This window comes from Mastigoproctus giganteus, chromosome 2 (genome assembly GCF_048544385.1).
Source record: "Mastigoproctus giganteus isolate SK-2022 chromosome 2, ASM4854438v1, whole genome shotgun sequence".
Classification (NCBI taxonomy): Eukaryota; Metazoa; Arthropoda; class Arachnida; order Uropygi; family Thelyphonidae; genus Mastigoproctus; species Mastigoproctus giganteus.
This window is the reverse complement of record NC_143576.1, coordinates 49,028,767-49,054,259: the sequence shown is the minus strand read 5'-3', so window position 1 is coordinate 49,054,259 and position 25,493 is coordinate 49,028,767. Positions and strand designations below refer to the sequence as shown.

General features: G+C 39.4%; 1 protein-coding gene across 1 annotated transcript in view; it reads left to right on the top strand.

Moving 5' to 3' along the window:
• The window catches only part of LOC150089294 (uncharacterized), a 610,558-nt gene that overhangs the window by 18,735 nt on the left and 566,330 nt on the right, over positions 1–25,493 (top strand). Inside the window, exon 3 of the mRNA XM_090389936.1 lies at positions 23,600–23,698. Coding sequence (XP_090246062.1) covers positions 23,600–23,698 — 99 coding nt within the window. The remainder of the gene's footprint in view (positions 1–23,599; positions 23,699–25,493) is intronic.

Here is a 25,493-nt window from a genome sequence, read left to right as displayed (position 1 = left end):
AATTTTCCTAAAAACTAGATACAAGTTTCAGTGTGATTTAGCAGAAGTTTCCAATCTGTCTAAAGATAATGGAGGACGGAGTGTGCTATTTGCTTGTCTGTATAGATGCCTTTTCAAGATACACCAGGGTGAGAACAGAAATAAATCATAAACGCAAACGGTAAAGGAATTCAAATCAATTTTCAAGGAAGAAACACCATTCAGTCTTAATAGTGACCAAGGCAGAGAATTACAAATAAAGAAGTGAGAGCATTATTTAAATCTCCTAACATTAATTTCTATACTACTAGATCGGAAAAAAAAGGCTGCCATAGCTGAACATTTCATCCGAACTCTGAAAGAAAAAATGTTTAAATGGATAATTTATTCTAAAAGTTAGAAATATATGCATGTTCTTCCCGACATTGTAGCTACTCATAATCGAATGCCACCAGCCAATGTCACTCTGCATAATGAAGAAGACGTCTACAGGAAATTGTACTTGAAAAAACCCAAAGTACAGATTCTTTCATTTAAACTAGGAGATCGTGTCGTTCTAAGTACAGGTTCTCATCTTTTCCGCAAAGGATTCTGGAGTAGTTGGAGTCGTGAGATTTTTACTATATTCCAAGTGTTGAAGACAACCAGTTGTGTACAGAGTCAAAGACAAAAGAGGCAAAACGATCGATAGACCTTTTATTAACAACAACTACTTGTTAACATCCATGACACATTGCCTGTCGACGTCTATCTTATTGAAAAAGTATTTAAGGAACGACGTCTGGGTGGAGAGCATCAATTACTTGTTAAGTGGTTAGGATATCCAGCATCCTACAACAGTTGGGTTTTGGCTAAAGATGTTCTGCTTAACCCTACCGAGTAATGCGTGCATGGATTTCCATCCCCAAAATACGCAGTCTAATTTTACTATTGTCTTACCCGATGCTATAGCTCTCAAAGGCAAGTGGGAAGTTGCACTGGCAGAAATACACATTCCTAAGTCCTGGTACAATATTTCCGATGGCTGGACTGAGTTTGCAACTCTGCAGAAATAACAGCCAGCCAGGAACCCAGAGGTTTATATGTAGGACGGTGAGTACAAAAATTCCACTAAACTAGTTGACCATATGTGTAGTCTTAATGCCAATTTAGAGCTTAAAGTAGTAGAGACAGAATTCAGGGAGAGATTCACAATTAACGTTAAGAACGGCTGTGAGATGCGTATGGCTTTCCGAACTGCTGAAATTCTAGGGCTGGCACATTAATGTAAAGCCGGGAGTGATGCTGTTGTTATTGACAGATCTAGAATTTTCAAAGGCGAGTACATCGGAAAGTGGATAAATAAAGGTAAAATTATGTTACCCACAATAAAGACTAATAGTGTTGATGTTGATAGGAGGCTTGTGTTCATAGAACATTTAAATCGTGATGTTCGCAAGTATGAAATTCCTTATTGTCATTACAATAGCGTCTTCGAAATTCTACAGACTATGACCGAAATTGCCCCAGAAATTAAAGGTTCTGTTTATACCCATGGCTTTGTTTCTTGCAAAACAGAAAGCAGTGTGCGTCTTAATTTCCCCGAGACAGGACTAGGCGAGCTGCTCGGTTTTGACTGCCTGCACTGTGATTTTGAAGGAACTGCGAGCTCGAGATTTCCATGCGATATAAATATGGGTGTCGGTTCTTACTTCGTTTATAGTAATGTGATCGAAGATCAGATCGTGGGCGACACCAAAGCACCTCTTTTGCAAGTAGTACCGTTCGGAAGCAGAGGTGAATTTCGCATTTGGATTATTACCCTGTGCTTCTCTCAAACATTCATTCCGTGACTATTCAAATTCGAACAGACAGCGGTCAGATTTTTCCATTCAGAGGAGGGAAAACTCTAATTAAGCTGCATTTTCGACCCCAATGAACGCTTACAGGGAATACTACACCGTGCAGGTGGGGGGGTAGTCCCTACTTTGCAGGAGCAGCGATCCAGAGAGGTCAGGGCTAGGCAGTATATTCAGATCTGCATTTACATTTCTCTCTCCACTTCTGAAACCTGCGGCTTAGTTCATCGGTCACCAAGTGTTGTCTGCAGGTCGTAATATGATCGATGATGTCATTTCAGGAGCACCCGTGAAACGATCATTTATAAATCAAGCTTCCGAAGTGGGACAAGCTATAATGCAAAACGTCTGTAGTCAGAACGGAGGCAAACGTGGAAAAAAAAAATCAGGACATCTTTCAATGATGCAAATGATGATGTCAGAATTAGATTTGTTCGCACAACCCCCTACTAATCTGTGCATCGAGCGATCTTCCTATGTTACTTTCTTGCCTTTAGCATCTGTGGACACACCAGGGCCAATAGAATTTTTCATTCCGGGAACTTCAGAAGAATATCTGGAGTTGGGAAAAACTTATTTGTGACTCAAAGTATAGTTAACCCAAAGTGATGGGAAAGAACTGCAATTGGGTGTGGGTGTTTTCAACTTTTTCCACTCCATGTTTAAGCATGTTGATCTTTTCGTTCAAGGTAAACAAATCAATCCGAGCAGTGACACCTACGCCTATAGACCTTATTTAGAAACGCTTTTGAATTTTGACCATGAAGCAAAAAGATCCTAACTCAGTACAGAACTGTTGGTAAAAGGCAATGTTTGCGATGTGTCGTAAATGTATTCTCAACCCAACAGTGGAATCAATCAACGTATGAAGTTCTTTTTTTCAAAAACCAAAACTTCTGGGTCGTCTCAGACTAGATTTGTGCCATCAGGCCAAATATATTATTAACAACATATCACTGCATCTGAGAATGGTTCGCAGTTCACCCGAGTTCTGTCTGTTGTCTCTAGACAATACAGTGAAGGTTCACATACGGGAAGGCTGTCTTTTTGTGTGTAAGGTTAAGCTTAATCCCAACATACAGCTAGACCGCATAAGTGTCCTCGAAAAGCATCCACTTTGTTTACCCTATTAACAGAGCTAACGTTACTCACTTCTCAGTTTCAAAAGGTATGTCCAACTCTACCAGAGACAATATATATCTAGGCCAGATCCCCACTCATTTAATAGTCGGTATTGTGTCCAGTGATGGTTTCAATGGCTCCTTCTAAATTAACCCTTTTAATTATACCACTACAACCTGTGCTATTTGCTTCTGGTGGCTGACGGGGTCTGTATCCTTCCATACCGCTCACACCTGATTATAAGAACGGGCATTATACCAGATCCTACCTGTCGCTTTTTACATCCCTAAACAAGTGGAGTTCAGACTGTGGAAATGACATATCATACTTGGATTATACAGAAGTCAACATGCTTTACGCCTTCGATTCAACCCCAGATCGAAATTCAGTAGATGAAAACATAAGTTCGTCACGTCGAAGCGGTGTATGCCTTGAACTGAAATTTGCAGAACCTCTTCCCGAAAACATAACAGTGATCTTGTATGCCGAATTCAAAAACATTTTTGTGACTAAACACCATGCAATTCTCATAGACTATGAACACTGAACAAATTTTGAAAGTTTTAGAAGCAGACAGAGAATCAAGAAAACATTTGATCGGTGTCTGTGCCTGGGACGAATTACTGTCAAGAATTCAGAGAAAATCGGCTCTTCTAGTCGTCAATACTGACTTTGCACACTAACAGGCACCCATTGGGTGTGTATTTACCTGGGAAAAAACGAAAGTCAATATTTCGACAGCTTTGCAAGACCGCTGACACCGGACAATGCTGCCTTCCTTAACCAGGAGAGTAAGAAATGGACTTATAACAAAGTGTTAATTCAACATCCAGAATCTATAGCCTGTGGATTTTTTTTTAGATGTAGAGGCATTTCTATGCAAAATATTGTAAACAAATATTATTGTAAAGATTTGTGAGCAAATGATGCAATTGCCACAATAGATGTAATTCAACATTTACTTCCAAAATAAATTTATTTAATTTTTTAAAAAGTGTCTGTTTTATTGAAAAAAAAATAAATAAAACACTGACCATAACGATATACACCTGTGCTTGTTCCTCTAACGATGGGGAGAAATCAAGTTTGTATAACTTCGAGTAATGAGTTTGTGGTGCTTTACAACTTTACCCTCGGGCTGTTTTTGCTGTGCTTCAGAGGGAATGCTGGGTAACGACGCAGCATAGCTTGGTACGGCTGTCTCACTGTCACTTGATACCATAGAAGTTGCTTGTTTTGCCACATTAGTTTTCAGACCTAAATATGACTGCAGAATCTGAAGATACATTTTAACTTTAGACTCGGGCTGCAAATCCTGTCTTTTTAAGATTGCAGACATTTGCTCATCTAAAGAGACTAGCTGTTTTTGTTCTAGTGGTTCAGCCACAAGCAGGAATTTGCAGAAAGATTCACTCATCTTCTGATCAAACTTGTAATCAGTGGAGCTCTGATACTTGATAGAAGGGGGAACAAGGCGGCTCCTTGCTGATGTATTAATTTCCTCCTGGTTTTAATTGTTACTTTTTTATCTGCTAGTGTTCGAAGCAGGTGTTTTTTGCGCTGTGACCTGTTTTCACTCTGTCTGGCAAAGGAATGTTGCCTCTGATTACGTTTTTTGCAGATCTCACAGAGTGGATTGATTTCGGTGGGGTTTGAGGCTTTCAAAACCGAGGTGGCCTGTTTTGGTTGAACTTCCGACAGATACTTTATAATGTTAGGATTGCGTTTTAGACATTCAGCCATTTAGGTACAAAAATGACAGAAGATCCCTCGTTTGGTACCACGTGTGTGCGCAGTCTCAGTTTATCGTCAGTATCCTGACAAAAATCCTGGCAGATATGAATGCAGATCGCATGTGGCATCTTTATATATGTCAACGAGAACACGTGACCTACCGGGGAACACTTGACTTGCAAGATGTGAGATTTGTCTTCAGTTGCGGGGGTTTTTAAAAACAATCAGATAGTGCGAATTCATACTAATAGTGCAGAACTGAGTACCTTGAGAGAACCAGTATTGCGTTAATAAAATTACACTCAGATTTCTGTGGTGTGATCCCTTTATAAATATTTCTGACACTACAACACTATCTTTTGTCTGGTTGATGAGATTGTCTAAAACGAGTAAATTGTTTACTCTTGGATCAAATTCGGGGATATTTAAGCCCTCTATGAACTCGATTTTAGGGTATCAATGAAACTTATTTTGAGGTGGTCGGGAAATTAAATTTTCACTATTTTCTAATAGTGACAACTCAAACGTTGTCTTTCCCCTCTGTGTTTCTCCCGAGACTATAGATATGAAGGGGTATTTCATCATTGTGTAAGTGATCACGAGTCTGGACCTTGTATTTATGTGTGTTCGTGCGTATGTGTATAGATCCGAGAGGCAGGACTAGCAACAGAAAAGATAGAAGGTGACGTCTCCAGAAAAAACGAAGCATTGCCTCCTTTAAAAAAAAAAAAGCTGCGAGAATTTCCCTATGAAAAAGATGCTTTTTATTGGAAACTGCCTTCCCAAAGAACCCAATAGCGACAACACAAAAAAAGGGTCATGTGTGCATTCCCCCTATATCTAAGTGCGTCCGTCACTTTGTGATGGGTGGGAGAGGTGCCGCGATTCCCCCTGAGTGCTGTCACAAACGTAAAGTCGGAGGGAATATGATGGGGAAGTGCATGCCTGAGGGACCTCGGGTATGCCACCAGGGATAGCCACTGAAAACTGTTTAGTGTCAAAATCATGGGGAATTCACTGGGATTTTTTCTAATATTGATAGTTTGATACCTAGTTGGTTAGTTTTCACTGTGTCTTGGAAATATTCATAAGGGTAAGTGTGTGTGTTGTCTCCAACCACATGTTTAGCAAAAGTAAATCCAAATCTTTTTGTTACTGAGGACTCAAGAAGATGAGAAGTACATTTGTCTCTCTGGACAGAAAACGGTACTTCGACAGAAACATCAACATATTGGCCTTTCGCTGCAGCTGTCATAACGTCCAGGTTGACTACCTTTGTGTTTTTGGTATTAAGGGTCACACTCTTGAATTTTGTCACCGTTTTACCCCCTTGGGTGTGGAAGGAGTAAGATTTGGGAGCCGTCGAGGCAAACTCGACAATCTGGTCTCCAGACAACTCGTCTGTGAGCTGTTCCAATGAGTGACCTATGGGTGGACATTTGTCGCCAAGTTTCTGGGTGTACATTATACTATTGGTATCGCAATAAACGAGGCGATGGCATAGAGGGGTCATAGCCTTGAAGAGCTTCATTTGGCCATAGGAAGTGACGAAAGAGCCAATGACTGCATTCCCCCGATGGTAGGGTTCCTGCGTTCCCTCGATTGGAGCGAATGCAACTTGCATTATTTCTTCCGATACTAACATGGCGTCATGTATGATTTTGGTATCATCCATAAAAAGCTCTACAACACTTTCATAAGTTTTACATACTTTTGTACTCACCCTATTAGCTCTCATTGTGAGCCTACACCCCATAGAGAATTAATAATAATTTTCGCAGCGCTCGTTTAGTGGGGTTTGCCTTTATTTCGTGCCTGTCCATAGAGATACATTCTCTACTTTTAAAATTGGAGATGTACACGTCAGATTCAACCCCCTCGGGCCAGACCGACGCCTCCTGTTTGATTTTCAAAAAGGTGTCTATGTAGCCACCAAATAACGACTTATGGCTCTCTTCGAAATGCCAAACTTCATAGATGTTATTAATTTTATAACCGCTCTCAACGGCCAGGTAAAACTCGGGCATGCACCAGATCCCTGAAAAGCTCCGATCCTTGTGATTACAAGTGGGTGACATCTGCTTGGCATAAGCATCACATGGCAGGAACACTACCTTGCTATTGGAGCTTATTGGGAGGATGGGTAAGAACTCCTTTTCGGGTGCTGTCACCCTGGCGTGGATGATAGCAAAGTATGCATTGTTACTATAGTCAAAGTTGCTAAGAATGACCTTAGGGTGACCACGAGGAAATATGCCATATTTGCAAACCCACGGATACAACGAACAGAAATCCACATAGTGAATCTCCTCGTTATCCGCCACCTGGTGGTAAATTTTAAAACAATCAACTCTACCGCCTCTGAGAGAACTACATGGAGTAATTGATTCGTGCGTTATGAACGCTGCAATAAAATCTTTCATGGATGGGTCATTTTTCTGTTGGGTGTAAAACTGGCATACCCATATGGAAACCACATCATATCATTGAGACCTAATGAAAGCCTCACGGTCCATGGTTTCAGTGCATAAGGCGCCCATAGGTTTTTTTTCTCTCGGTCTGTATAGTGCTAGGCCGAAAACAATTCTTGCACCTGTGACAGTAACATCCGTAAAACTCGTAGGCAGTAGCCTACGAGTTTTACGGATGTTACTGTCACGTTACTGTTACTGTCAGTACTATTACAAACCCCATCTAATAAAAAAGGACCTACTCTAACTTCCCCACCCCGTGACCGAGCGTGTTGAATTTTAATGTTCTGTTGTTCCAGCCATGAAAGCCAAGCCTTCCTACTCTGTGTGTTGCTCCCTATGTAACTGCCAGGTGGCAGGATAGCCATTGTGTTTGGCTCTAAAAAGTTTCTGGCAAAGATCCTGCTACATTTACTAGCGATAGTAATGTCCTGAGAGAAAGGATCAACTTGCGAGACCGTTATGAAGAGAGAACGGAACTTATTACAGGAATCTCGCAATACCCTCATGTCATACAAGGCATAAGCGAAAAGCTCACGTTTTAGATCGTAGGTCTCTCATGACTTCTCTCGTTACCATAACATGAATTCCATACGGGTTTCTTCACTCACGAATTCCGGTTTAAAATATTTTGGGTCGGGCAAACTCCCACATAATCTAATGTATCTATCTTGTGGAATTTGTGAGGGAAGAATCCCTTACAGACCTCAGGCAGCTTGAACATCGATTGCAGCTTTTGGGGCGGAACTGCTAGAAATGAATGAGAGTCCAAGAAGACTAAGTTTAATGCTGACAGAAAGATGCCCAAAATCTTCGACCCATCATAGATCGTGTCAGGAACTATGTGTTTCGCGAAAATATAAGAAAGCACGAAGTAGCCATCAAAACCATGAAGGTCGTGGACGACTACTCGCACATTCTTATATTTTGGCTCTGTGTGTCGAAGTTTTTGGCCATCACTGCCTCGTTTCAAGGTCTCTTGGACTCCTAATAGCTTATTCAAAAACTTAGCCATGCAATTTCTGCCCCAGTAAGCGCATTCCTGATCACCAAAAGAAAAGTGCACAAACAAATGTGACAACGATGCACTTCCCAGCAAGTTTTGTTTGCCCTGTGAGAGTTAAAACATCGTTTTCTTTGGAAATAGCGATTATAAAATTTACACAGAGAAGGTCGCTTTCATTATGAATGGCGACAGCTTTCCATCTATTGCACTTGGAAGTACAATTGTGAGTGCTCAATCTCTCGCAATTAGGTAAAACTTTAAGGCAGAGGGGACAATAGTAATCACTGTCAAACAAAGCTTTCAAAGATCGGACAAGATCATAATGTCCATCGTGGTTAAGGAGATATATCTGTTTATCAGCAGCTGGGCCCCAATATACAACTTCAAAGCTGCACTCTGCGGAAATTACTGCAAGTTGGTAATTGGACATCACATGCTGAAACAGTTCAACTTTATTCGAGCCACAACTTTCTAAAGCAACCCCTGCGATTCCATGTAAATTTGTAGCCCTAATAGTTTGCATATTACATTTATCCTCTCGCACCTGTCTGTAAGTTTTAGCACTGTCCTGAAGGACAGAAATACTGACAGCTATAGCTCTGGTGAGACACAAACTATCGGTATTATTGATTTGAATGACAGATTGTTTTATTTTTAAAGTCATTCAAATTCCACATAGCCGTTTTTTATGTTCTCAGGACGGTTGTTCCCCTCTCCCCCTATTGGTGATATTAATTAGAATTACGTCCAGACTCGAGTCATCCATAAGCATAAACTCGCTGTTTGTCTGATCGACTGCTATGAATGCTGCCATCACGCGGTCAAACGTCAGATCTGTCAGGGGCATGAAGGGTAGGTTTATTGGGTTTTTTTAGGTTGGGTGCATCTAAGCACAAACAAACGTGTGAATAAATGCCTTGGTTGATTAAATTAGCTATTATTTCTTCTAGCATCCGTTGAAAGTTAAAAAAAAACAGATCCCTGTCTGCTAGATCAGCTATATCTCTAAACCTCACCTCGTACGTTTTAAACAAGGCCCAGTATTTTTATGAATAGCGCTCAACCCCATCCTGTATACAGGGTGTCTCAAAAATATTGGTACAAACGTTTAGAGGAGGTAGGTAACATCTAAAGGAATGTGAGTCACATAGGAACCCATAACTGGAAACGTCACGAGAAAGTAGTAGCAGAGGCACAAGAAGCAGAAATGACACAAGACAGTAATTAGTGGCAAACATTTATTTGACATAATATTAACAATGGAGTATGAAATGGATGCATTTCATGATGTTACAACAGATGCTCAAAGGTTCCACCAGGACACGCGACGCATGTGTGACACCGACTCAGCATGGATTGATGGACATGGTCGAACACACCTAGAGTTTCTTTCACAGTAGCAGAAGCAGTGCAGAGAAGTCTCGCCACGAGATCAATTTCCTTCTCCACAGGCGATTCATACACGAGAGATTTGAGGGCCCCCCACAGAAAGAAATCAAGGTTCGATAAATCAGGTGAGCGTGGGGGCCAGGCAATGAGTGTAACAAGGCCAATCCATCGACGCCCAAAACACCTGTTCAAATGGTCACGAACACACCTGCCATAATGGGCAGGTGTCCCGTCATGTTGAAACGAAATGTTGTCTCACATTTGCTGGAACATCGCAAGTAACCCTGGTAGAACTTGTTCAAGAAACATCCGATATTTAGCGAAGTTCATGTGGGATGGTAACAGGTACGGGCTGACTAAGCAGTCACCGACCATACCTGCCCACACATTTTTTGCGAAACAATGATGTGCCACATGGGGGCACACACCATGTGGGCGCTCTGCTAATCCATACACTAGGTGCATGTCTTCCAGCTTACAGTTCATATATCGGTGCATGCTCTTCATGCGGCGACTACTGCTTGAATGAGTAAACCAGAAATTTTCCCTCTCGCGAACTGATGAACAGTGCCGTGTACCGAATTACGGTGACGTTTCCAGTTATATGTTCCTATATGAATCACAATTCTTTAGATGTTATGTACCTCCCCTAAACGTTTGTACCAATATTTTTGAGACACCCTGTATTGTAGAAACGCTCGAAATTATCACGTGAGCTGTCTTCATCTCTTCCTTCCATCTAAACTTTTAAAAAAATAAAGTCGCATAAGAGTTGGGATTTGTCTTCACGGACAAAAAAAACATATATCATCAACGAGAAACACATAACATCAACAAGACCATCCAATATAAATAGGTTCTTTGCCTCCAAATTTTCAGCGTTGTGTAGCCCCAAGCCTTCCAGGATCAAGACATCTCTCGAACACCCCACCTGATTTTCGGTTCAAGGGGTGTTAGCCTCCTCGGAGCCAAACAACTCTGCATTCTGAAAGAGTAACGGTAAGAAACACAATTACCAAAGAATAACTCTATAAAGAATTTTTTTAAAAATCGAAATTAAAAAATATTCAGTAATGAAAAAAATACTCATACTTGAATACACCAAACTTCTGCAGAATTCAAGCTCTGCCCCTACCATGTTTGCTTCATCATACTCCTTCTCGAGCTTAATAGCCATCTCTAACAACTCTGAATCAGCATCATCAACAATGAAGAAAACATCTTCCTTAGCCCTCTTTGATCTTAGCCTACGAAAAAGCATCTGAGAATTGTGGTTGTATTGACCTCTTTTAAAGCAAACTCGTGGATTGAAATGACAGTTGACGACAACCAATCAGCGTTTGAATCAAGAGTTTGTGCACGTTACTACCAATAGGAAATTAGCGTGTTAGGAGAGTGAAAAGACCAATAGGAAACAAGCTTTTTCGGAATAGCACACAAGCGGCGAATTCCAGCACAAAATGTGTCATAAACTTGACATCTTTTGAAAGTTAAAAACAACTTGTAGAATGGATCAACACATGGAGACACAATACAGTCATGGCAAAAATATATATATTTAATCATCAAAAACACATAAATTAAAAAAAATAATTAATTTCATCTGAAATTAATTATTTTCTTTAATTTATTCTTTAATTAATAATTATATTCTTTAATTCTCAACGATAAATGAGTTCTTTTTAAACAAAAATCGTACATTCGGTGTTGTTAATAACATCAAGGGTTGGGCGAGAGACGGGAAATGTTTTGGTTAAAGCATGGACTCTATAATTAAAGCATGGACTGATACTATGGCACTATCACTGAGTTCAAACATCATGTTAACTTAACGTGGTCACCTTCTTTGAAGTTAAACTAGGTTTTGTTTTATCACTCTACAATTAAAGCAAAAGTCTTGGGGTTGATACTATGACACGATCGATGAGTTCAAACTAACCTTTGTTTAATTGCATGATGTGCACATTCTACTGGTTCCTGGTATGTCACGAGTGATTGCATTGTAACTGCATGACTAGATTCAGAGTACATGAAGCGGTAGCATTTGGACTTCATTTGCAGTTTGAAACTTTCTCTGTGCGGTTCTAATTTTTCCACTGTTGTAATTTTTTTTCCAAAAGGTCGGGGCCTGAAAAGTTTGACAATGTAAGAAGGCAGAACATTACTTTCTATAGACGTCTGAGCGACAGCAGTACAGTGCACGTTTATTGCTACGAATTTGAGCCACATGTTACGATCGAGACAGCTAATACACATATGATGTTATAGAGAAGACAGTGGGCTGAATTCAAAGACAAAATGTCTGATATCTTGCTTTTCATTAGAGCTAGATCTAAAGATGAAATCCAACTACATAGGCTCCGAATCAATACAGAGGACTTCTATTGGAAACAGTTCCCGCTAGCACCTGAGCAACACATGCCATACATCTTTCTGAACTTGAAATTATATCTACTAGAATCATAGACATAGATTCTTTTCTTGAACATCTAGAAAAGGAAAAGCCTGCATTTCTGTTAATGCAAACAGTTATATTGGAGCATCTTGACGGTGTTAGAGAATGTGTAAAGAACGACCTGTTCATAGGCTCTATCGATGTTACATTTAACGATGTGTATGCTTATTATATAAGAACTGCTGAACCATATACAAGTGTTAAAATTTTTTCTGCTAAGCGTTTGAAAGAAGGAGTAGTCACAGAGTTCAATGTTTATGGTTTGTACAGTGCTGTAGTTTCGATGATCGAAGAACTTCAAACTGCCTACATGTCGAAATATTCAAAGTATCCATTCTGGTGAAAGCAATGTAACTAGGCAAGTGTTTGTGTTAATTTTTGTGATGTGTAACTAGTTCTGTAAAACTTATCAATAAAAATATATCTATCTGTAAAAATATTATGCCTATCTTTTGTTCTTACAAATTTGTAGATACTGGAAAATAAGTTTTTAATTGTTTCCATTAATGAATAACCTTAAAAAAATTGAGAAGTTACTTTTAGAAATGTAAAAGGCATTAAATTATATCAAATATAGAGTAAAAAATTCAAGTCACAGCTTGGACCAATAGATGGTGCCACTATATCACGATGATGGTAAAAATAAATAAATATACACATCAAGGCAGTTACTTTTCAGGTTTCTCAAAAACAGATTGTGTCTCTAAACATTGGGAGACAAATTCTACTTGCAAAGGTATATGGAGCTATCATAAATAGCTATGGGTAAAAATATATATACTGTACATATAAATTTAACCATCAAAAACACATAACATTAAATAAAATCATTAATTTCAGATTCTCAGTTTTCAGCTTGTAGATAGTATCAGCAGATGGAGCCACCATACAATACCATGGTTAGTTGGTGGGAAATATGTATATTTATCCATCAAAACACATAAAATAAAATAATATCCTTAATTTCAAATTCTGTTTTCAGCTTGCAGATAGGATCAGCAGATGGCGCCAGCATACTACCTTGCATAGCTATGGGTAAAAAATATATATATATATTTAAATATCAATGCACATAAAATGAAATTTATCTATCAAAAAAACATATAACATTAAATAAAATCATTAATTTCAGATTCTCAGTTTTCAACTTGCAGATAGTATCAGCAGATGGAGCCACCATACCACTGTTAGCTGGTGGGAAATATATATATATTTATCCATCAAAACACATAAAATTAAATAATACATAAAATGAAATAAAATCATTAATTTCAGATTCTTAGCTTTCAATTTGCAGATAGAACCAGCAGATGGAGCCACTATACATAGCTATGGGGAAAAATATATATATATTTAATCATCAAAGCACATAAAAGTAGCCAACCGGGCTAGCCAGGTAGGTAAAGTGCCTGCTTGACACCCAAAGTTCGCAGGTTAGATTCCAGCGTCGGGCTTGGATCACAGTAAAAGGCAAATACCTTGAGAGGTACAATATGGCCATAGTAGCTGATGTGCTAACAAAAAAAGCATAAAATTAAATAAAATCATTTAATTTCAGATTCTCACTTTTCAACTTACAGAACGGATCAATAGATGGTGCAACCCTATTTTGCCGAAATATACATTTTTTCCTCAAAAACACATAAAATCAAAAGACTGCTCATTGATACCCCTCAACCAATCAGTGCACTCGCTCATATCCCCAGTCTCAAAGGGTGAAAACCCACAATTGCGTGCCCACCGAAGCTCACTTGAAAACAAACGCGGCAAAAGCAGACGATTTTTACAGCAGCAACCTGAGCAGAAACCACCGGCAAACTCATAGAGCCGAAGTCGGTTCAGACCCCCCCACCAATCAGAACAAAGCTCATATGCAAAATACAGAGCTCTTGACGTCACACTCACACGCACTCTTAACTATAACAGGCACATTTACACATATTCTTATAACCTATAACCAGATTGCTAATAATGGTGCCTTGGAAAAATAAAATTTAAATCGAAAAATAAGTGGCGCTATTTAGCGAGTGAGTTAAGAACTAAAATATTTTTTCCTCCCCGACTCCACAGCTGAGCCTCGCCGGCTCTGGCTCAAAAACCAAAGCCGCAAAACAAACAACCTCGGCGGCAGCAAACAAACGAAAATCGACGGCAAATTCATAGAGCCGAAGTCGGTTCAGACACCAACTACTTGCCTCTTCTTTTTTTTTCTTTTTTTTTTTTTTTTTTTAGGTTCTAACCACCGAAATCTCAGGAAATTAAGTGGCAGTATCTGTCAGAGTAAATCTAGGTCTACTGGATTTCTGGTCTGCCTCCACGGGGAAAAAGGGAGGCAACATTGGGCCTTAGCAGGGGTCCAGCGGCTAAATTACCAGAAGAACAATGGTACACTATACTAGACATGTGCACAATATCCATATATTTTTAAGTCTCTGGCATTTCCAGCGAAATGGTACACACACAATGAAAGCTACGTGGAGATGGAGAAATCCCCTGGTGCCGCTTGACACTAAATAAACTTTACACTTTAACACTTTTACCTAAACTTCATTGCTGACCAGGTACACCCTTTCATGGCAATGATCTTCCCTCTGACGGTGCGTCTTTCAGTAGGACAATGCCCCATGCCATCCCGCCCTAATTGTTTGAGACTGGTTCGCGAAACATGAGGAAGACTTCCAGGTATTGCCCTGGCCTCCAAATTTCCAAGACATCAATCCCATCGAGCAACTGTGGTTTGTGTTGGAACAGCAACTCCGATCTGCGGCGTCTCAACCACGGAACTTACAGGAGTTCAAAGGATCTGCTGGTTACTTGTTGGCACCAGATGCCACAAAACACATTTAGAAATCTTGTAGCGTCCATGCCTCGCTGGGTACGAGCTGCTTTGTCTGCACGTGGAGGACAAACATCATATTACCTAGGTTGTCATAATGTTTTGGCTCATCACTGTATATTGCTTTGCCTGTGTTCTCTTTGATGGTATACATAGATCAAAAACCCAGTTTTCCGATGGTGGACTGGAAACATGCCTCTACACTGATTACAGAACGTGTGAACAGTTCTGGACATCGGACCTCTATGATGACATGTATTTCTAGACGAAAAGCACTTGGACAAATCGATGCAATATTGGAAATCCAATTCACAAAGGAAAACAAATACTCATCAAAAGTACTGCAAAGAGTAGTTTCAACTATAAAGTTTCTCTTGTCTCGTGGATTAGCATTTCGTGGTGATACAGAAGTACTGAATTCTCAACAAAATGGCAACTACCATTGGGATACTTGAATTACTTGCTGAGTATGATCCTTTTCTTAGTTCTCATATAGCAAAATATGGTAATCAAGGACGAGGAAAAGCTTCATATCTATCTTCAACAATATGTGAGGAAGTCGTAGAGATTATGGGAAATAAATTATTTAAACCAATGTAGAATGGTTTCAATAATGGTTTCAATTGAATCAAGAAAGCGAAATACTTTTCTCTAAGTGTTGATTCAACACCAGATAATTCTTACACTGATCAGCTGACTGAATTTATTCGCTATGTTGGAATATCAGATAAGTTTGTTGAACGTTTTCTCACTTTCATTTCCATTGCAAGTCACACTGGAGAAGCTCTTGCCAATATTGTCTTGAAATTCTTTGAACAAATTGAAATTGATGTAGCTAATCTAAGAGGACAGTTTTATGACAACGCATCAAACATGTCAGTATGCTACAAAGGGCTTCAAGCACATGTTATGAACAGCAATCATCTTGCACATTACATTTCGTGTGCTGCACACTCCCTTAATTTGATAGGTATGTGCTGTGGAAAGCTGCTTTCATGCAGTTTCATTCTTTGGTCTCACAAAAACTTTACAATTTCATTTTTTTTTTTTTTGGTTCAACTCAACGTTGGTCAGCAATGCTTCATTGCTTTAAAACTGAAAGTGGAAGTTAAAAGAAAGTGGAAGTTACATTGGTAGTTAAAAGAGCATCAGATACTGGATGGTCTGCAAGGGCCGATGCCACAAAAGCCTTGTCTAAAGGCTAAGGCTGTTTTCAAGAAGCTTTGAAGTTAATCTCAGAAGTTGGAAATCAGAAGGCTTACACACGTTATGAAGCAAACACTATACTCAAGCAGCTATCAAATTTGGAAGTAGTTCTCTTGGCAGACTTCTGGGCTGCTAAGAGAACTAGAGAGGTTCAATGAAGTCAGCAAATCACTTCAAGTTGATACACTTGAGCTTCAACCAGCTATGAAACTTCTAAAATCTCTACTGAATATTTGATGTCGCAGCGGGATCACTGTTTGAAGTGTTTGAAAAAAAAGCAAAAGACAAAGTAAAAAATACGGAATACTGTGACGAACAAAAACGAGAGCATTGTAAAAGAAAACGAGTCAATGATGTTACCATCAGTGATTCGTTTTCCGTGAATGTTACCATGCTGAAGATTATTATTATTATTATTATTATTATTATTATTATTATTATTATTATTATTAGCCTAATGGTGCAAGGAAGCCCGAGGCTTATGCCGCACCAGGCAAAAAAAAAAAAAGAAAAAAAAAAAAAAAAAAAAAAAAGAAATTCTGAATTACCCTGAAAGAGAGAGAGAAAAGTAGAAGGGAATCACCAAGAAAGAGAAGGATGATGATATCCAGCTCAGGACCCTGGGTGTGCCAAGCCCATACTCACCAGATGCGAGCCCCTAGGGTTGTTGCTTTGTGAGAATCTATTCATACATAACATATCTAACATATCTACTCATCATAGACAAGTTATGCTTAGCTCTTTCTCATCGCATTGAAGCATATAAAAATATTCATTCATTATTTGGTTTCCTGGTCGAATTTCCAACAATGAATGATGAAGACATTTCAAGAGCAGAGCCAAGTTTCAGAAGATTGACTCAGATGACATCGAATCTTCACTTCAGGAACTTTGTCGAGCAATTTGATGAATTCAGGCACAAGCATGAAACACTACAAGCTTTTGATATCTACACTCTTGTAGTTAACAATGGATTAACTTCTTCATCCCTTCATCCCTAATTAGCACTACGGATTTCCTTGTGTTTAATGATAACTAATGCGACTGGAGAGAGGAGGAGGAGTTTCTCCAAGATGAAACATATAAAGAATGTACACAGATCGACAATGACACAAGAATGACTAAACAGACATGCTCTCATGGAAATTGAAAACGATGTTCTCAAGAACTTACAATTTATTGATGTTTTGGAGAAATTTGTTTCCAAGATATTACGCAAAGCAAGCGTTTGAATTTTAATTTTTGTTAGCCTTGTAAAAATAAATTTTATTTTTCGTTGACTTTTTTTTTTTTTTCCTTTTGAAAATATTACTAGGGGCCTCACAGTACCTATAGCCCATGGGGGAGGCTACAAAATCTTAATCCGGCATAACTAATAGCAGCGTCATTTCCGTCAAAATGCAAAATTCAAACATCCTTCTTGACAGAAAATCTAATTGAATTGAAATTTTCACAGGCTGACTGGACAAAATACAGAACACACACCTCATTTGACAATTATATCATCCAGTCCTGTTCCATCAACATTGTTACTGAGCGCATAAGAAATCAAATGCTGACAGCCACGTAGTAGTAGTAGTAGTAGTAGTGGCACATGATGCAAGAAAGCAAGTGTAGGAGCTTATGCAGCATCAGCCAAAAAAAAAAAAAAAAATCACACCAATCCCTCCAAATGCCTGTCCAGTTCCTCCTTAAATTTATTTAACCTATCAACTTCCACAACGACAGATGGAAGTTTGTTCCAGCAATTAACCACCCGCTGGCTAAAGGCAAATTTCCGCACATCTATCTACATCTGTCCTTTCTTAATTTGAACTTATGTCCCCGTAGGTTGGTAATCTGAACAAGTGGAAGGATCCCATCAGAATTCAGCGTGCTCAACCCATTCAAGGCCTTATAGACCTCAATCAGATCACTGCGCAGGTGCCTAGTCTCCAGCCACTGCAATTTGCAGAACTTAAGCCTCTCTTGGTAAGAGAATCCCTTCATTCCCATCACCAATCGTGTTGCTCTTCTCTGTACACGCTCAAGCAAATCTACATCCTTCCTAAAATGAGGCCTCCAGACCTGTACGCAGTACTCAAGGCGTGGCCTGACCATTGCCTTATACAGAGGGACAATCACCTCCTTTTCCCTGCTAGCAAAATTCCTATATATCATTGACAAAACCCCATGACCCGCCCTAGCAGCCTGTCTGCACTGCTCAGAAAACTTCATATCTGACTGCACAATTACTCCCAGGTCTTTTTCATTTTCTACCACCTTAAGTGTAGTACCACACAGTTGGTACGTTTCTCTGGGGTTACTTCTACCCATATGCAGTACTTTCCATTTGTCAAGGTTGAACTTCAGTTGCCACTTCTTAGCCCATCTGCCCAAATTATCTAGATCCTGTTGCAGTAGCACACTGCCATTACTGTCATTAACAACCCTGCCAACCTTTGTGTCACCTGCAAACTTCGACATTAAGCCTGATATACCTTCATCAATATCATTGATAAATGATATTGATGAAGGTATATCAGACCCAACACCGAACCCTGTGGGACTCCACTAATAACATTAGTCCACGAAGAGCAGCACCCATTGATTACCACCCTCTGTCTTCTCCCACTTAACCATCCTTTTATCCATTGTAGCAACTTACCCTTAATACCATTCTGCTCCAATTTGTACAGTAGTCTTCCATGCGCAACAGTGTCAAAAGCTTTCCTGAAATCCAAGTATATGATATCAAAATTATTTTTTGTATCCAGTTCCTTTGTGACCACATCATAATAACCAATCAAATTTGTCAGACAAGACTTTCCCTTAACAAACCCATGCTGTGTTTGAATTATTGCTGCAGTCTTGTCTAGATGATCCTGCAATGCATCTTTAACCAGCGACTCCATTATTTTACCCGGAACAGAAGTTAAACTAACTGGTCTGTAATTACTCGTGTCACCTTCGATCCACCTTTGTGAATTGGGGACACATTTGCACATCTCCAGTCCGTGGGAACCTCCCCTGAGTCCAAGGATGCTCTCATAATTATGGCTAAGGGTTTGCTTAGTTGCTTTGCCGCCTCCTTTAAAATAACTGGATATATCCCATCCACCCCAGGTGCCTTTCTTATGTTTAACTTCAACAATTTCTCCTCCACTTTGCTCTTAGTTATTACAAAATCATTAAGCACACTGCTACAATTTGATAACTTTCTTCCATTTTCAAATTGTAATAATTCCTCACGTGTGAATGTAGATGCAAAATACTCATTCAGTTTGTTTGCTATCTGAGCAGGATCATCAACAGTCGAACCATCGATGTCAAGTGGACCAATCATATTCATCCCCTTCCTTTTAGAGTTTATATAAGTAAAGAAATCCTTGCTGTTTTTCTTAGCATCTTTTGCCAAAGATTTCTCGTAATCTGCCTTCGCCTGCCGAACCTCCTTTGTGAACTGATTACAGACTAGCTTATATCTGCCACAGGCTTCTGTGTCACCTGATAATTTATATGCATCCCATGCATTTTTCTTCTCTGTCACGAGTCTCATTAGTTCATTTGATAACCATTTAGGCCTAATCCTTGAACGATATTTCTTAATCGGTATATAAAGTCTAGTAGCTTCCACGATTAATTCTTTGAATGCTTCCCACTTAGAATTTACTGTTTGTAACATCGTCAGTTGATCCCACTGTACAGAATTTAAAAACTATCTGAGACCACTGTACTCCCCTTTACGGAAGCAAAAACCCTTTCCTTTACCCCTGACGGTAGTTACCTCTTTGAGTAAATCCCACTTCAGCACACTGTGATCACTGCCACCTAGTGGTTCCTTTATCTGCAAATTCTTAATACACGAATGATCCCTGCTGATAACCAGATCAAGAGTGTTACTTTCTCTGGTTGCCTCTCGAACATGCTGCTGCAGAAAACAATCATCCAATAAATCCACAAAAGTCTGACTAGTGTGTGAGTGACCAACCCACAAGTTACAGTCAATATCTGGGAAGTTAAAATCCCCCATTATAAGACATTCTGATTTACTGGCCCACTCTATTTTTCTGTACAATTGTTCATTGTACTCATTCGATTCATTAGGCCTATAACACACTTCTACTCTTATTTTTCCTTTCGCAGTGCTTATCTCACACCAAACTGACTCAACAGAGCACTGTTCATCTATATTAACTGGGTGCACTTCCTTTGATTTTATGTTTTTCTTAATTAACAGCATAACACCCCCTCCCTTTCTGTCCTGTCTATCCTTTCTGTACACATTGTACTCCCCAAATTCCAGTTCTGCATTCCTTATATCTTTGTGACACCACGTCTCTGCTGTCCCAACAATATCCGCCTTTGATGTCTTGACCAACACTTCAAATTCATCAAATCGTCCGCTGCCATTCCGCAATATAAAGTAAGAAATCTTCAAAAATAAATTATTGGTGCAACAATGCAAAAAAAAAAAAAGAGAGAAAAACCTATTCCTCAGATAATCCAGTCACTTCCAATCTTATTAATTATAAACGTCTTGGAGCAAGAGCTTGTGATATACGTAAAGGGAAATAAGAATCCAACTTGAGTTGGAGAAAAATAAAATATTGAAACGGCAAATTTCCTCCTTTATCCACCCCACTACTGAACTGGAATGGATAGGCGCTCCATCCTGGTACAAAAATCTTAAATACGCTGTGAATCGTATTTTATCAGTTGTCTTCTTCAAACGCTTATGATTAACCATTTCAAAAACTTAAAACTGTAAGAGAATTCCAAATTGAATTTAACTAATTTTGCCTTCTTATCATCTAATAATATAACTTTACCTTTTAATCTTTGCTTAAACTTTCCCTTATCGCTTTGCCTTATAATCAACAATTCACCACGTTTGAACTCTTAGCAAAAAAAAAAAAAAAAAAAGCCCTGCGAGCCCTGATGGGATATAGTATGTGATGCTCCAAAATTTCGATCAAATATCACTATCTTCACTGCTGATGTTTTTCAATCGAATCTTCTCTTTACATACCTTCCCAAGCATTTCTTATGTACTCTCAATCCCAAAACCTAGTAATGACCCTTCTGTTCCTCACAACTATAGGCTAATATCTCTTACCAGCTGTCTGGAAAAAAACTCTAGAAAAAGTGATTCATCGTCATCTGACTTGGCATCTTGTGTTCCAAAACGCGATTAACAGCAATCAACTGGATTCCGAAAAATTCGATCATCATTAAATCTCATGATTAAAGCCGAAGCAAACATCAGAATGCATTAATCAAAAAGGAAGATCTCATCATGGTGTGTCTTCACGTTGAGAAAGTCTTTAACATGTTATTTGGGCAGTTTAAAGTGTCTACCTTCTCTTGGCCTGAAAGTCCATATGCCAAAATCTAAGTTCCACTATTCGTGATTAGAATAAATAATATAATCGAATACATTCCAAACACAGTGGATTCATACCTTTATGCCAATGATCTCATAATTTCCTGTAAACTTAAAACATGAACTATATTGAGCGAGAACTGCAAATATCAAACCCTACATGTGGGCACTTGTAAATGGTGAGAGGGGCCTTCCAGTGATGCTGCTGGTCTTCAAGACTAGCATTACTGGAATCCAAAAGCCCATAACCAAGGTTCCGGGCTAACACCATAAGAATCCGGCTTGTTTGCCGTGCGGCGCGACCCGTGGAAACTCGGAAAGGGGGGTGGGTTACTGGTGGTTGAGGGCCCAACTCCAACACACCACTTGTGGCCCTACTATTACGAGATGGGTGGTCTTGGGCGGGTCGGCCAGAATCAATTGAGTAGTGGGTTCACCAGCAAAGATCAACCTCGTCAATGTCATGCCCCTACCCTCCTGGTCTGAGGAACAGGATTCAGGTAGCAGTCGTGCAGGTATACTGTCTGGGTAGCCCTGGCGCCCCACTCCCTAGCGCATTTATTGCTACCGGGTAGTGGGTGTCCTATTTTGGTTCCATGGTGGATGTGGAGCTCGGGCGCTGCATGAATCATGGCATGACATATCTGCATATAGTGACCTAATTTATTAGTTCAATATGTCAAGACACAGGTTAAATTTAAGCTTTCATTGACTTAATTTATTAGGTCATTGAAAGCTTAAATTTTTTTACATATGATCTGGTTTAGGCAGATTATATATAGCCTTAATTGCTAATTCGCCAATAAAACCCAATCCAACTAACAAACCAATCCTTGGTGATTTTAACGTTCACAACTCCAGGTGGCTTTAGTTTTCTAGTCCAATACCAGACAATCGTAACCACGCTCGCTTGAACTTTTTTTCACAGATAACCCTTCTACATACATAGTCGACATATGTCGTGCTCTAGGCACCTCAGATCACAGCTTGATGGTCTCTTCTCTAATGAATCCTTTCTCTCGTGGCCATTCTCAACCTCGTGTTCTTTGGCATTACAAGAATGCAAAATAAGTTGACCGCGAGATTTATTTTCTTCTTTTCCTTTGTCGTATTAGTGCTTCCAGTCTTCTGATCTCAACATATCAGTGTAATTATTCTTGTCTGGAAAAAATCCTTTATTCCACACCTCACCTTAAAATCTCGTCCTTTATCTAAATCTGGGTTTCCAATGAATGTACTAAGTCTGTTCAAGAGAAGAATGTTGCATATTGTAATTGGCTTGTTTCCAAATCTGCAGGTTCATTTCTTGCCTACACGAATGCTCGCAACAATTATAGAGCAGTTTATTATTATTATTATTATTATTAGTCATATGGTGCAAGTAAATCTGAGGCTTCTGCTGCACCAGTAAAAAAAAAAAAAAAAAAATCCCAAGTTACCCTGAGAGAGAGAGAGAGAGAGAGAGAGAGAGAAGTAGAACGGAATCAGCAAGAAAGAGAAGAATGATGATATCCAGCTCAGGATCCTCGGTTTTCCAAGCCAATACTCACCAGATGTGAGCCCCTGGGACTGATTTTATTAATTAGTCTAAACTATATTTTAAACAGGCTGAGTGTAGAAAATTGCTTCCTTTCCAAATGGTAGTCGAGCATTCAAGGCTCTTGCCAAAGCCACAAACTTTTGCCCTTCTCTATTCTCACTTCTATCAAAACCGGATAGTTCGCTATCACCTCAGCTAGTGATAAAACTGACCTGCTAACAACCTTCATTTTGTCTAACTCATATATTGATGACCATGGTAAGCGATCTCGTACCAATATCAGTACACTCCATTTAGTGCCTCCTGTGGTCTTCAGTCAAAAGGCTGTCAGAAGAATTTTGAACAGTCTTGATACCAAGAAAGCGCCAGGTTCTGATTGTATTTCTCTTCTTATTCTCAAACCCTGTTCTCCTGAACCTCCTCCTGGTACCTCTCTGTTTGGGAGATGGGGGGGGGGGGAACTCTTATCAGTGTTCCTGTTCTGTGTTGTCTTCTTTTCATTTTCCAAAATCCAATCCTATTTCCTTTACCATTTTGGTAAAAAGCTCGAACGCTTCAAACGCATGTGAAACTAAAATCAGATATTACTCAATGTTACATTAGTATAAGTTCACTGTCTGTTCGCTAACCATATATTTTTTTTCTTTCTCTTCCCCAGGAAGATCTAAAGGAGCGTGACAGACATATACAACATCTATTGAAAGAAAGATACATGGAGAGAGCAGAGGTGGTGAAAGCCGCGACACAGGTAGATGAGGTAGGTGAAAAAGTGATAGTTATTGAGTAATGTTTACTGCTGTATATGTTGGAGACAGAAAGAGAGCACAATATATGGCAGTTCTAACTAAATCTAAGTTTTGCTCTTTTTTTTTTTTAAATTCTTGTCAGTAGCTTTTCATTTATATACTTCAGGTTTTCTCATGATGACAGTAGATTAAATGCGAGTGTAACTACATCCATGAGCCTCCTCCTGGTGCGTTCTATATCTGGGAGATGGTGGGGGAGTCTTATCAGTAGCTTAGATACCAGCCAATTAAATGACCGGATGCAGGATGACTATATGTTTCTGGACAAGGTGTTCAATTAAAAAAACGTTCTTATCCTAATGGAACAAAGTAGTTCAACCAGACAAATGACGTAATAAGATACCCGATACGTTTGAGGACCGATATGGGAAGCTGGTTTTAAAACGCATAATAGGTTGGGGATACATTTTCTGTTTTAAGGTTGCTTTTTAAAGTGTTTTTGTTATTCTGCTGGTCTGATATGGCCTCCTCACTGTGTTTTTAAACACAGGTTGATCTGTTTCCCTTTGCTGTTATCTGTTAACAATTGATAACTTATCTGCTCAACCATTGCAGTTTGCCTGCATTTCTACACCCACCATTTCTACACCCACCATATTGCTATTGATCCAGAGTGGCTGCCGTCTAGCGGATACAACTGAAATTAGAGGGGATGATTTACAGAAAAAAAAAAAGGTCTGTTTTTTTTAGATTAATGACCCCAGGCGAGTTTTCTGGCGTTGGTTTTTAATTGGCTGAGAGAGTCCAACTACATTTTATTCCCATCTGATTGGATATTTGCAGTGTTTTCTTTTATAGTGATTTTCCAGGGAGAAAGTACATATCGTTTTCTGGGTGACCTACGCCATCAATAACCTTTATGATTGCTTTTAAATACTGACTTCAGTTTGTTTTCACTATGGCTCGTATAAGTTTGCAATTTGTTTTGTCAAGAGCAGTTCAATTGCACGTTGTGCCTAGTGAATTCGATCCTGAGCTCTCAATAGAATCGCGTCATGCTGTTATTTCTTTATTTGCTGATGTCTGGGACGTAAGGAAGTCACACCTGCCTACATTGAGACACTCTCTACGACTCTACATGATAGTCGTAAAGCAGACGTTATTCTTGATGGCTCTTACAAAGTAGCAGCATGTAATGATGTTGTTACTTGCTGCTACTACACAGTGCTTATTACTCCCCGCAAAGCTCATGAGTTTTGCAAGGCATACTACTACATTTCAGGATGCAACTAAAGTCAAACCTTTAGTGAAACTAAAGTCAAACCTTTAGTGAAACTAAAGTCAAATCTTTTGTGGCTTCGCTCACAAACTGCTTATACTGTACACTGTAAGATACATATTTTACATGATGTTTTTCCATTAATTTAATGATGAAAATTGAAGTCATTGTGGTTTGATGTGAATAAATTCTGGAAATAAAACTAGCTTTTGGCAACAAGAGTGATCACGTCGAAAGACGCTTAGCGGGACTTGTTTGATGTAAGGGCGCATTCATCTTTATAAGAAAAGCTACAGAGGGAAAGAGGTAAACAATGATGATAAAGGCCGCCTCCGTAGCCAGGTGAGCAGGAGCAGCACACGCTTCTTGACTAGACCGGGGTTCGAGCCCGTAACCACCAAATACGGAGGATGCGGAAAGGTCAGGGAATGACTACCGCATATCCTCGGAGCAATATGGCCTTAGTTGCTAATGCTCCTAAAAACCAAATAAACAAACAAACAATGGATGACAAAACTGTCTTTTGT